We start from the raw sequence: 15,392 nt of genomic DNA, 5'->3' as shown, positions 1-15,392 counted from the left end.
CAGAATATAGGGGAATAGGAAGAAGATGGAGCAAAAGAGTGTGGGGTTTCATTTTGAGGTGACAAAAATGTTCTAAAATCAATTATGCTAACAGTTGCACTTAGCTGTAAATATACTAAAATTCATTGAATTGTGCACTGCAAATGAATGTGGTATATGAATTATATAGCAATAAAGCTGTTCTTAAAAACTTTTTATCAGTGATTCCTGGACAAGTGTTTTTCATTTGTCTTTTGGCTATCCTACCATTCTATGTTTGAAATTCTGACTCATCAAGGACTTAAATGCCATACTCACCACAGAGTCTGTCTGTGTTAACTAAACCTTTAAAATCTCAAGACTACCATCAAATCACTCTTGGCATCAGTCTACTCAGAAGGATGAGGACAGGAATAATAGTTTGCCAGCAGGACAGCATCAGTTGTTCCTTTTTGGTGGTAGTCTTGGAAGAGTTCAAGCAGAAGTACAGCTCAGGTAGATAAGGAACACACCTGATTTAGAAACCTTAGTTTCCACCAGAGCCAATCCCCACCTCAGCTCCAGAGCTAGTTTCATAGTGGATGTTTCAGTTACAAAGCCCATTACAAGGGAAGCTATATCTTCCTTCGAGTATGTATAGTTCTCCTTGTTTAGATGTAATTTGCCAAGTAGAGGTTAAGTAGAGGTTACACTTACCATAAGTATATTGCCTAGGAACGTAGTTGACATGACTACCTTTATCTGTTTCCCAAGGAAAGGGCAAGAAAGTTAATTAAAGGTCAAATTCTCACATTTGGGAGGAAAAGTTTTTGTTAACCCTTCACTAATTTAACAACTTAACATAGCATAAATCCTTTTAATTTTCCAATCCTTGGTTAAAAAATTCCCTTGCTTTCAAAATTCAGAGAAAAATAAATTTTGTCCTAAAATACAGTTTTAAGTTGTTTTGGAAGCTTAATCAAACCACTAAGGACTCATTCACATTTCTATTCCTTAAAAAATTGATTTATACAGGACAGGTACAATTTTAAGCACTGAGGATACTGTGATGAACAAGACAAAAAAGAGTCCTTCTCACAGGTCCTAAAATTTATCAGAAGATATGATTGTCGATAGCAACATAGTTTTTTAAATCTTTTGATAGAAGAAATGCCAGGTGATAACAATCACTGAAGGGCAATGAACACACACTTGTAGTATAAGGAATATGCATTATTCATATTTAAGAAATAAGTTAAAAATATGACAATACTCAATTGCTCACATACATTTAAAATATTTTATTTTTCTTAAGTATAACATTAACTAATACAAATAGAAAATTCATGCTTTTTTTCAAAATATTCACATACCTGGACTCAAAAATCAGGTGACTTTATGATAATTCCTTTTTGAGAGAACATTTACTTGTCATCCACATATTTCAATCTTATTGGTAACTCTGAGAGAAGGAACTGTGTGTTCTCAACTCTGCCCCTTCTGTGGTCTCCCATCAAGCTACCACTGACTTTCTAACCAGAACTAGAAAAAACTACTTTAAATTTCATGTGGAAGCAAGAAAGAGCCCATATAGCCAAGACAATCCCAAGCAAAAAGAACAAAGCTGGAGGCATCATGCTATCTGACTTTAAGCTGCACTACAAGGTTACAGTAACCAAAACTGCATGGAAATTCTACCTTAATTATTTTTTCTTTCATTAATACTACCTACCTTCCCAAGGTTTCTCCTTTTCAGTTAAGAAACTTTTCATTCCAATTAAGAAAACATATTTACCATAATCTATTAATGATTTACTTAATCTAACCCCCCTTGTGCATGTCATACTTCACAAATACAATGCCTTTTGTTTGTGTTCCCTCATCTTCTATTTTCTCTGATTAACATTGTCTCTTCTGTCTGATCTTAAATTGTTAAAAGGAAATAGGAATGCCTGATGTATTAAGACCTCATTTTTCATTTGAAAATAACTTTTGTTTCAACCCTTAGTGTTAACAATCTTTCTACATGTAGAAGTAAAATTTAAATTCTTAGTAATTCCCTCTCATGCATTTATGCTTCATTTTTCAGTTAATTAAATATTTAACAGAGGTTGGAAAAGGCAAAGAAACTTGAAGTGTTTTGAATCACTGCCAAGTACAAATCAATCATAAATCAAAGGAAAAGCCCTTTGAAATTACAATACTAGTCAACATGTAAATATTTGCCTTTAATTTTTCAGGGATCTTAAGTAAAACAAGACACGCTGGTACAAAATGATCCCTACTGACTAAACTCACAGGACCTACTGGGCTGTTGGATAAAGGCTGAAATAGTTTACAACTATCAAATTTGGCTACACTTTATATTAAGCACAAATGACAGCATAGATTAAAGAATATAAAGTGTAATCACTGTTAGCTTAGAATACTTGCTTGTTATATAGCAATGCTTAACATTCATCTATCAGATGTCTTCCCTAACTTCTCAAATTAGGAATGAATTCAGCAGTCAACAAAGCCTCATGAATTTAATGGTTAACAAAACAATAAAAAACTAAAACCACTACATGATTGGTTAATGAGAGCTAAACAAAAAGAGATATTTGACCAAATGGCCATCAAAGCCAAAGCACAACAATAACAACAACAAAAACTAAATGCATAGGAAAATGATAAAAACAACAAGAGAAAAAAGCATGTTGACTGAAAAAAGAAGTGAAAGATTAAACAGAGAATCGAGATGGAAAGAAAATAGCAGATAGCTACAAGACAATTGATTAAAGTCAAGAAATGATGACAGAGAATGGGCAAGACCAGAATAAAGGAGAAAAATTAAGTACTAAGCAGAACAGTGAATTTCTGATGGGGAATATATCATCATAAACACTATATCAGCTATTTGAGACCTCTTTCTATTTCATTTCTTATAATGAAGGTGGCTATCATAATGGGCATGAGACACATATAGTGAAACTGTTCACTGTGTTCTATTTATAGGAGGGAGTATGTAGTACAATTTGAAATTGTTTCTTTCAAAAATCATCTACCTAATTTATTTATTATTGTGTATATTTAAAGTATACAAAAATGTGCAACATGATGTTTTGATATGCATGTACATGCACATGACATAAGTATGCATGTAAAATGATAACTACCATCGAGCGTATTAACATATCCACTACCTCACACAGTTGTTTGCACCTATATACAAAAAATGGAATATTATTCACCTTTTAAAAAGAAGATATTGTTATTTTTGACAACATAGATAAACCTGGAGGACATTACGGTAAATGAAATAAGCCAGACACAGAAAGAAAAATATTACATGAAATCACATACATGTAAAATCTAAATTTAAAAAAAAACCTTTTAATTTAAAATTTTTGTTTTATGAATAAATGGACAAATTTGCTTTAAGAATTAGCTGAACCAAAAAGCTGTCTCCTTCAAAGTACTTTACTCCTTAGCAATTCCGTTAGGTGAAATAATGTTATAAAAAAGAGAATAACATCATTATAGGTTTAGCTCCCAGCACAGGAGGTCTGTGTACGCTCTTTGCTAAGTGCCAACCTCACAATTCCACTTCCCTGGTAGACAATACACTTTCCAGGACTCTCCCCAACAAAAGCACTAAGTAGCAACTTTGCTCTCCACAGATGGTGTGGAAACATAAAGTAGTAACATAAACAAGGAAGAGACATGGTTCTTTATTGTACTTAACTTTAAATTTATATACATAAAAGAATCGCAATATTTGAAGAAACCTTTCAAAGATTCATGGTTCCTTGCCAAGCTCTTTGATTTGTGTACATATTATGGAATCCATGTATGCTAACTTTTAGAGATAAATGAGTATTCTAAACTCATTTATTAGAGCTTAATAAATTATGATATAGGTATATAATTAGAGAAATAAATATTTAAAACATGATATCTTTATGCAGACACTTTCTAAAAATCATACTCTTTTATAAGATTATATAATTTTTTTAAAAATACCTTTTATTTTTTAGGAACTTAAATATCATTTATTAGGAACTTAATTTATTTATCAGGAACTTAAATATCATTTTACTATTTGTGGCTTAGCAACCTCCCCTCCTCTGCAATCAAAACCAAAGAATGTAATGCTGGCAGTATCTTAAATGTTCTTACCATAAAAGAAGAAAAGAGAGAAAGAGAGAAAAAGAAGGAAAGAGAGAGAGAAAACGAAGGAAAGAGAAATAGAGAAAAAGAGAGAGAAAGAGAGAAAAAGAGAGACAGAGAGAAAGAAAGAAAGAAGGAAAGAAAAGAAAAGAAAAGAAAAGAAAGAAAGAAAGAAAGAAAGAAAGAAAGAAAGAAAGAAAGAAAGAAAGAAAGAAAGAGAGAGAGAGAGAGAGAGAGAAAGGAAGGAAGGAAGGAAGGAAGGAAGGAAGGAAGGAAGGAAGGAAGGAAGGAAGGAAGGAAGGAAGGAAGGAAGGAGAGAGAAAGAAAGAAGGAAAGAAAGAAAGAAAGAAATGGTGATGTAATGTGAAGTGATAGAAACATTCATTATGTTGAATTTGGAGATTATTTCAAAATGTGTGTGTATATATATGTCAAAATATCAAATTATGCACCTTAATTGTACACATTTTTTCTTGTCAATTATGGCTCAATAAAGATGGAAAGGGAGCAGAAGGAGTATGTAGATTGCCATAAATGTTCTGTGCAAAAGAACTATGTAAACTGAAGGAATTTGTACAAAAAAAGTAAACATTATATATAATTGTATATATTATATATAGATACATTATACATACATTGTATATATTATATATACATTATATATGTGTATATATAATGAAGTGTAAATTTGGTAGACACTTTCTCACTAATTTAATCCAATCTACCTTTGGAATTTGATAAATTTCCAACCTGCAATGATCACTTTCTTCTGTTAAGATACAGGATACATACACTTTAAAAACATTAGCATAAAACAAAATAATGCTCAATGTTTAGAAAGCATATTGTATGTCATGTTGCTTTTAGTAATTATGATTTCAACTGGTGTCATATCTGCATCTGGATCACAATAAGCCATATTATGGCAAAGTCTATCCTTTGAAATTACGTGGGAGGGAGAGGAGAAGACAGGGAGGGAGAGAGAGCAAGAAGAAGAAAATCAAACTTGGATAAATCTTGAAGCTCAGATACTGAAGGAAAGGAGCCATGTCTCATTCTTCTTTGTATCTCTTATATCAGCTAGCACAGGTCTTAAAGTCACTGAGTGATAACTCAGAAAATGTGCTGAATAAATCATTGAATGAAAAATTCCTAATATGAACTCGTCTGTGGTAATGACATTACAGTATTTATCTTCAAAGTAGAATGTCTTTAGTTAAATTCGATATTATTCATATATTAACAATTAGACTCACTTCTGTATCAATTAATTTTCATTTCTTATGACTATCTGATTGTAATACCATGAGAGAGGCAAGTATCAGGTTGGTTTTTGTTTTTTTTTTTTTCCCTTCATCCTTTCTGCCCAGAAGCTCTAAACATTGAGTGGTCACTCAAAAGTCACTGACTTTGGTGAATATTAGTTAGGTATGTTTTATGTTCTGTGGTTATCATTATTTTGGTCATCAGCACCCTTAATGGCTACAGATATTTATCAGTATGTTGAGGTAAACGTAAAGATTGAAATTCACCAGTAATCTTTCTAAACACAGATCTGATTATCTCCATTCCTTTGCCTACAGATAATATTAAAACCCTTAACTAACTAAGAGTAGGATCCTACCATTATTCATCTCTGTAAGGTCACTGCCTAGCACACACCCTGCCTTCTAGGAAGTACTCAATAAAAATTTGTTGAATAAATTACTATAAAATGAATAAAATCTATGACAAAGCAATGCATCATTAACTGTAATTAGTGTAATGCCATGTCTATATCTAACCATATCTGTAGTTTAAGTATTAGAATCTTAAAGCCACTTGACAGAGTTTGAGTTTAGGCATTTCCAAAATCAATGATCATATAAGGATAAATAAAAGGTCCTTATATGTACAGAAGGAAAAATAGAAACCTGAGAGATAAGCTTTCCTAAATAATAATGGGCAAGGTAAATAAGAACTAATTTTTAAATAAACTTGAAAACATAAGAGATTTATATCTAAAAACCATAGAAATAATACTTAAAATAACCTATGCGTTCATTTAAAAACACGATAAAAATATTGTCTAATTTTTAAGTGTCAAGTTCACAGTCAGAATACATAATCTGAAGACTCTAAGCTGTTTCTGCAACTACATTAAAACAGTTTAAATAGTAAAATAGAGTCTAGATTAGTGTTCAATAAAACAATTTTAAGATACACCTCAGGATTGTCTGTATATAATAGAATTTTAGAAATTAGTGTAAATCATAACTAAACACATTTTAAATGTCTTTATGTGAAAACATTTTATAAACACACTACATGTAAATCATTTTAGAAAGCCATACCTGCAAAAGAGTTGTTCTGTGGAGCTTTAGTGCCCCTTTCTGGTGAATTTTAGCAAAGCATCCTGAACAATAATCTTCTCCACATTCAAGGCATACCTAAAAAGATATATTTTTTTAATTACGTAATCTTATAAAAGAGTATGATTTTTAGAAAGTGTTTGCATAGAGATGTCATGTTTTAAATATTTATTTCTCTAATTAAATACCTATATCATCAGATTTGAGAAGCCTATCCCAGGCTTAGGACTAGTTAAGGGACTAATTGTCCCAGTTAAGACTTAACTCTTTGAGGAAAACTAATTTGAAAACACTAATTATCCTTGTAACAAAATAAATGCAGTAGTTTTAATGCAGGTTTTAGATGTATATTTTAGATGCATGGATGTATGCATAGTTTCTGAATAAATTATAAAACAACCAGTAGCCTCAGGTCAAACTTCTTGACCTGGTAAAAAACTAAACAGTATTATCTCTGGGTGAATAATCCTTCATTTTTATGAGTTATTTTATCTTTCCGTATGGATTTACATGACATAATTACTTTCAAATGATATGCATACTCTTTGCCCTCCAAAATCCCTATACACTTCCCTGGAAGGTACTCCTTTACTGGTGGTTCTCAAACTATGGCTTTAAAATTTTTCTTACAAGCATCTCCAAAGGAAAAAAAAAATACTGAAAAATACTGTATAAGAAAAAAATACTGGATGGAACTATGTTACCATGTCTGTGATGTTAATAACTGATAAAATGATTATGGGCAAGTTTATATTTAACTTCCAAATTACGATGTTTAAAAATGTAATTTTAAAATTGTTGGACAAGTTAAATAATGTAAAATACTTTGTACCTATGATGGTGCCAAGCAAAACTGAAAGAGAAAAGGAAATGGAAATTGGATGACAGGTTCAAGATGGTTGATTAAATGTACCTTGGGTGTGTCTTTCTATGGACAGGAGCCAAAGTATCAAGTAGATATTCACATTTCAAACAGACTGCCTGCGAGAGAACACTGGAATTCAGCAGAGAGATGATGGGAGACACTAAGGGTGAAGAAAAGAGAAATAGGGCTTCCTGCTTGGGGTCATTGGGATCTGGACCCAGGGAAGGAGTAAGTGAAGGATTCCCAATGCTTTCACATTCCTACCATGGACCTATGCAATCCTAAGTATGGAGAGATCTGGGAGCCCCATAGGCCTCCACACTAGCGTAGGGAGGGGTCTGGATATCACACAGAGGAATGGCTAGAACTCATGTGACATCCCATAGGCTTCCAAGTGCTGAGCAGCTGCACTAAGGTGCCATTCTTGGAGCCCATACCCCAAGGGTCTGTGTCCTGCCCAGAGACCACTGGTGCCCTTCCTGTCTGCAGGGCCGGGGAGCAAGAGGGGAGGCTGGGTGTTCTCATGCTCTGCCACTGCTAATGCATGACCTGGTGCATTCAGATCAAGCACCCTATGCCTGTCAGTCTCTCCCAAAACTGTCTGCTGGCCTTTCCATTAGAGAATGTTCTGCCCTTCCTGGTGGCTGGCCCACAACATAGCCATCGCTGACCCACCAGTGTTCAGCTGGGGACCCGGGATCAGTCCAGCCCCTTTATCACAGCCAACTAACGGGTGGCGGGCTATATGGCATCAAATGCCTACATCAAAAAGATAGATCTCAAGTCAACAACCTAACATTACACCCCAAGGAACAACAACAAAAAAAAAACAAAAACAACAACAACAACAGAACAAGAGCAAACCAAACCCAAAGCTAGCAGAAAAAGAGAAATAACAAAGCTCAGAGAAGAAATAAATAAAATTGAGCCAAAAAATTTTAAAAATCAACAAAACGAAAAATTGGGTCTTTGAAAAAATTAATGAAATTGGTGGACCACTAGCTAAATTAAGAAAAATGAGAAAGGATTCAAATACACACGATAAGACATGATAAAAGTGGCATTACAAGTGATACCATAGAAATACAAAAAATCACCAGAGACCACTATGAGCATCTCCACACACGAACTAGAAAACATATAGAAAATGGATAAATTCCTGGAAATGCATAGCCTCTCAAAACTGAAACAGGAAAAAAACAGAAATTCCGAACAGACCAATATGAGTAGTGAAGTTGTATCAGTAATAAAAATTTTCCCAAGAACACCAGCAACACAAAAAGCTAAGATCAGACAGATTCACAGCAAATTCTACCAGTCATAAAAAGAAAAATTGATACTAATATACTGAAACTATTTCAAAAAAATCAAGGAGGAAATACTACCTACTCATTCTAAGAAGCCAGTGTAACACTGATACCAAAGCTAGGCAAGGACACAATAAAGTTTAGAGGTCAATACCATTAATAAACATAGATACAAAAGTTCTCAAAACAAATACTAGCAAATTGAATCCAACAACACATCAGAAAGATACTACTCCATAATCAAGTGGGTCTTATCCAGGGGATGGGGGATGTCTCAACATATGCAAACCAATAAATGTGATTCACCACATAAACAGAATTAAAACCAAAACTGTATGATATCTCAGTAGATGCAGAAAAAGCATCTGATGACATTCAGCATCACTCCATGATAAAAACCCTCAACGAACTAGGCACAGAAGAAACATTTACAAAATAATAAAGGTCATAAGACAACAAACCCCAGCCAACATCTTACTGAACTGGAAAATGTCTAAAACATTCCCCCTAACAACTACAAAAAGTCAAGGATGCCTACTTTTACCACTTCTATTCAACATGGTATTGGAATTCCTAGCCAGAACAATCAGGCAAAAGAAAGAAATAAAAGGCATCCAGGCCTGGCGCAGTGACTCAGGTCTGTAATTCCAGCACTTTGGGAGGCTGAGGCGCGTGGATCACGAGGTCAGCAGATCGAGACCATCCTGGCTAACATGGTGAAACTCCCGTCTCTACTAAAAAACAAACAAACAAACAAAAAACAACAACAACAATTAGCCGGGTGTGTTGGCGGACTCCTGTAGTTCCAGCTACTCAGGATGTTGCAGTGAGCCGAGATCATACCACTGCACTCCAACCTGGGCGACAGAGTGAGACTCCGATTCAAAAAAAAAAAAAAAAGCATCTCAATTGGAAAAAAAGGAAGTCAAATTATTTCAATTATTTCTGTTTGCTAATGATGTTATCTTATGACTAGAAAACCCTAACGGCTTCTCTGAAGACTCATCAATTGACTGGATAAAGAAAATGCTGTAAGATACATACCATGGAATACTACTCCACTATGAAAAAGAATGATTTTATGTCTTTTGCAGCAACATGAAAGGAACGAGATGGAGGCCATTATCCTAAGTGAAATCACTTATAAACAGGAAGTCAAATACTGCATGATCTTACTTGTAAGTGGAAGAGCTAAACAACATGTGTTAACTAAACACATGGACATACAGAGTAGAAAAATAGACATCGGAGACTCCATATATTGCAAGCGTGGGAGAGGGGTAAGGACTGAAAAATTACATAGTGGCTACAATGTTCCTATTCAGATGGTGGATACTAAAAGCCCAGACATCATCACTACGCAATACCTCCAGGTAACAAAACTTCACTTGTACCAATTAAATCTATAAAAATAAAAAAATAATAATAAATTTTAACAAAGCAGTGATATGATATGTTTTATCTCATTTAATCCTCACAACAACTCTATACATTTACAATCATCATCGTGTCTCCATAATGAAGAAGAAATAACAAAGGAACATAATGATGAAGAATTTGTCCAGAGTCATAAAAGCTAACAGTGGGGACAGGAATTCAATCCTACCATGTGGCTCAAAGCTTAAGCTCTTAACCACAACACACATTACTAATCATTAAATTAATCATTTACAATAAGCTAAAATAGTAATCAGTTACAGATACTCTTCAGCTTACAATGTGGCTACTGCCCAATAAACCCATCATAAATTGAAAACATTATAAGTTGAAAACGTATTTAGTACAACTAACCTACTAAGCATCATAGCTTAGCCTAGCTAACCTTAAATGTGCTCAAAATACTTACATTAGCTTACGTTTGGGCAAAATCATCTAACACAAACCTATTTTATAATAAATTGTTGAATATCTTGTATTTTTCTTTAACCTTCATGATCACATGGCTGACTATGAACTTCCTAGCATCGTGTTTTACCACATATCACTAGCCTGGGAAAATATCAGAATTTGAACTTTGAAGTATGGTTCCTACTGAATACATACTGTTTTTACACATCTTAAAGTCAAAAAATTGTAAGTCAAAAATGGTAAGTCAGGGACCATTTGTACTGAAAAACCTTGATAAAATCCACAACAAAATAAAATTCAGCATTTAAAATGAATGCATGGTCTAGGATGTACCAAAATCCAAATGTATATTTTTCAAGTGTGATTAGCTAAAACAGGATAGACTTTTTACTTAATCTGAAGAAAAACAAACACTATCCCTAAAATAGAAACTAGTCCCCTCTTTCCATTCTTGTTTCATGAGCTTCATTCTTCTGGAGAAATGATAAAAACATTATCCTAAATCCATATTCTAAGTGTAAAATAAACTTTAAAATGATAATTTTATATAAATACATGGTTATATCATTATATTAATATGTATTTCAAAATATACTCTGCATAATTTTTATTTAATAAAACTTGCTAATTTTAAGTGAATTTCCCCTAAACATTTGGCACTGTTTTTACACTATAATGCAGAAAACTGAAAATGAGTTTCAGCATATAATTCTAAGCCAAGTATCTGTTAACAACATACTTTTAGTAAAAGTAGCCAAACGAATATTTGTAGACTGGAAGATCAATGCTGGACTTGCAGAGTAAGCTTATATATTTTGTTATACAAGGATATTTGGATTCAAATTGAGTTAAAATGACCTCCAACTGGAAAATATTTTTAGGCAGTTTGGACAACTGGCAGAAACATGCTAAAAATATAAATAAGGACTCCTTTCCACCACAGATGCTTCCTCGATGATGGGATATCCAACTGCAGTTTTAACAAATATCTTGTTAATCTGATGAATGCCAGATCAGTTGTGCTAAGCATCAGAATCCATTTGAGTTTAATTAAGTTATTCACATTTGCCAAATTAATATATAAGAAAATTGGAACTTTTGGGCTTCGTCTTTGCCATAAATATATGTAAATGGATAGGTCATTAAAAATTTTGCCAACAACAAAAGCACACTGTTTATTATCTTCCATCTATGTGCTGGACACAATGCTAAATATTTTACATGTATTAACTCATTACGTGTAATAACTTGGAGGTATAGATTACTATTATCCCTAGTAACCTATTTCACAAATAAGGAAACAGAGAAAAAGAGGGATTAAGTCATTTGCTGAAGGTCATATAGCTAATAACAGGTAAAGTTGAGTTTCAAACTCCCAAAACACAAGCCCTTAACTCCTATCTCCCATACACAATTTTCCCTGGTGAAGGCCAGGGAAATATATACACACACACACACACACACATATATATATCCTTTATATATATCCACATATACATGTATGTGGCCTTCAAATATATATATTCACTCTAATTATCCAGTCAGCATAACCATATGCAATGACAGAAGCTAAGAACAAAAGATAACATCAGAGTTTAACAGTACCATGGTCTACTTCATTAAATCTGCCTAACTTGAATTTTTAAATAGCTTATTATTATGTGTTGACAACTAATACAGGATATTATTTTTATTCAAATAAAAGAACATTATTTCTTAAAATCTTTTAAAAGACTGTTTAAATTCTTTATTCTAAGTTCTGGCTTGTCTACACAATGTTTCCAGGTGAATCAGCTGTTTAATCACTGCATACAATGTCACTCTCATGTGCTTTCCAGCCACGGCACATGCTGCTTATCTTGTCTGGGACATCCTTCTTCTTACTTTTCCTTCCTTCTTGAAAAACAGATCCTTTATTTTCAGGTCAAGCTCTATCTACTTGTGTCATACCTTTCAAGTTCCATGGCTCAAGTGCTTACCACAGAGTAGGAGTCACAAAAAATACTGACTCATAGCTCCTGTAAAATTCCTTTTCAGATCATTAGGAGCAGATCCCAACAATTTAATTCAACCTGCAAGCACCTTTTAGCTTTCATACTTTTAACTTAAGATATATTAATAAAAGCTTTCACACTTTTAACTTAAGACATTTGTTTATAATTTTTACAAATTTTTGGACAGTAATAATTTTTTATGATTCCTTATTGTCGAACATCATATCAAATAATAAAATAATATAATAAGAAGAATATTCTGCTACCAAGAGCTAGGGTTTTACATTTAATATTGTTATTAGCTCTTTATTAGATGTACAGCATTCTAACTCAGAGTCCAGTTAAAACTGCCATTAAATAAACCTAACAATATAGATTTAAGTCAGAAATGATTATGGCTAAGTTCTCTAAAACTATAATATAATATACAAATATTAGTATATATAACCATTAAATTATTTGAAGAGGAAACTGCTTTTTACCTATGTGTTATATTTAAAATTGCAAATGATGCTGCAGTACCTTCGATGACAACTGAAATGAAAATATGTCTAAATTAAGAGAATGTCTATATTATGAAATAGTTTCAAATAAATAATTCACTCATTAAATATTTGTTGAGTGCCTACCACACTGCAGGCATAATTCTAGGTGGTAAGCACACAGCAGTGAACAAAACTAAACTTCTACCCTCATGAAGTTTACATTGCAGATAAGTAGAAAATAAACAAATATCTATTAAATGATGATCAATATTACATAGACAAAAGAAATAGCTTCACAAAACTGGAGAGTGCAAATTAGCTTTTACTATTTTATAAAGGGCTATCAGTGTAGGTAATATTTGAGTTGATATTTATCGATATGAGGAAACTGTGAGGGAAGACTATTGGAAAAAAAATTAAAGGCTCAATTTTGAACACGTTAAAATAGTGATGCCTATTAGACATTCATGTAAAGGTGTTGAGTAGGTAGACTGAGCCAAAATTTCAGGGGAGAGGTATAAGGTGAATGTGTAAATTTGGGGATGGTCAATATAGATAGGGTCTTTAAAGCCAAGAGAGTGGTTGATACTGCTAAAGAGTAAGTATAGATGGACAAGATTAGAGCCCTGTGGCATTCCAACATTAAGAGTTCAAAACAGAAAACCGGCAAAGAAGACAGAGAAGAAACAGATATCAATGTCAAATGAAATCAAGAAATCACAGTGTCCCAGAGGGAGCCAACTGAAGAAAATCATCGATAAGGAGAGGGGTACTGTACTATAAAATAATCCTAATACATTAAGAACTGACCATACATTAATACATTAAGAATTGACCATTGTATATGAGAATGTGGAAGTCACTGGTTGACCTTGACAAACAGTTCCTGGATAGTAGTGGGGACCCAAGACTGAATGGAGAGAATTCAAGAGAGAATGGGAACCCAGTAATTCCAGTTCTGGGTGTATACCCAAAAGAACTGAAAGCAAGGTCTTAAAGAAGTATTTGTACACTTATATTCATAGCAGTATGACTCACAATAGCCAAAAGGGGGAAGTAACCCAAGTGTTCACCAATGGATGAACAATTAAGCAAAATGTGGCACATCCATACAAAGGAATATTATTCAGCCTTACAAAACAAAGAAATCCTGTCATTCCACAATATGAACAAGCCTTGAGGATATTATGCTAAGTGAAATAAGCCAATAACTAAAAGGCAAATAGTGTATGATTTTACTTATACGAGGTAGGGTAGTCAAAATCTCAGAGACAGAAAGTAAAATACTATTTACTAGGGACTGGGGGCAATAGGGATGGGGAAGTGATTGTTTAATGGATATAGAGTTTCAGTTTTGCAAAATGAAAACAGTTATGTGAATGAACGCTGGTGATGGTAGCATAACAATGTTAATGTACTTAACGCTACTAAACTGTATACTTAAAATAGCTAAGTTGATACATTTTATGTTATATGTATTTCACCATAATTTTGTAAATGTTCATGAAATTGTTACCAATGAGAAGTTAAAGAGCAGTCAGAAGTCATATTTTTCTGTAACTTTTTCATTTCACTTTCACTTTATAGCTTTTTTTTTTTTTTTTTTTTTTTTTTTTTTTGAGTCAGAGTCTCACTCTGTCCCCCAAGCTGGAGTGCAGTGGCGAGATCTCGGCTCACCACAAGCTGTGCCTCCCGGGTTCACGCCATTCTCCTGTCTCAGCCTCCTGAGTAGCTGGGACTACAGGGGCCCGCCAGCATGCCTGGCTAATTTTTTGTGTTTTTAATAGAGACAGAGTTTCACCGTGTTAGCCAGGACGGTCTTGATCTCCTGACCTCGTGATCCGCCCACCTCGGCCTCCCAAAGTGCTGGGATTAAAGGCATGAGCCACCATGCCCAGCCTTCACTTTATAGCTTTTAAGAGAAGAATATAGGCCGGGCGCCAGTGGCTCACACCTGTAATCCCAGCACTTTGGGAGGCCAGGGTGGGTCCCATGAGGTCAGGAGATTGAGACCATCCTGACTAACACGGTGAAACCCCATTTCTACTAAAAACACAAAAAATTAGCTGGGCGTGGTGGTGCATGCCTGTAATTCCAGCTACTTGGGAGGCTGAGGGAGGAGAATTGCTTGAACTCGGAAGGTGGAGATTGCATTGAGCCGAGATTGCGCCACTACACTCAAGCCTGGGCGACAGAGCCAGACTCTCTCTCTAAAGAAAAAAAAAAAAAAAAGAAAAAAAAGGAGAGAGAGAGAGAGAGAAGAATATATGTCACTTGTGAGAAAAGACAAAAAGACATACACAAATGTCCATAGCAGCCTTAAACATAATAGCAAAAATACTGAAACAACCCAAATGTCATTCAATATACGCATGGATAAACAAACTGTGTTATAACTGTACAATGGAATACTGCTCCATAATACAAATGAA

General features: G+C 33.9%; 1 protein-coding gene across 2 annotated transcripts in view; it reads right to left on the bottom strand.

Annotated features, from left to right (window-relative positions):
- Nucleotides 1-15,392, bottom strand: part of ZBBX (zinc finger B-box domain containing) — a 130,132-nt gene that overhangs the window by 100,866 nt on the left and 13,874 nt on the right. For both annotated transcript variants that reach the window (XM_007972191.3, XM_007972198.3), the window contains exon 6: nucleotides 6,444-6,539. In XM_007972191.3, the coding sequence (XP_007970382.3) occupies nucleotides 6,444-6,539 (96 nt within the window). The remainder of the gene's footprint in view (nucleotides 1-6,443; nucleotides 6,540-15,392) is intronic.

The sequence above is a fragment of the Chlorocebus sabaeus genome, chromosome 15 (genome assembly GCF_047675955.1).
Source record: "Chlorocebus sabaeus isolate Y175 chromosome 15, mChlSab1.0.hap1, whole genome shotgun sequence".
NCBI classification, from domain to species: Eukaryota; Metazoa; Chordata; class Mammalia; order Primates; family Cercopithecidae; genus Chlorocebus; species Chlorocebus sabaeus.
This window is presented reverse-complemented; position numbering and strand designations above follow the sequence as displayed.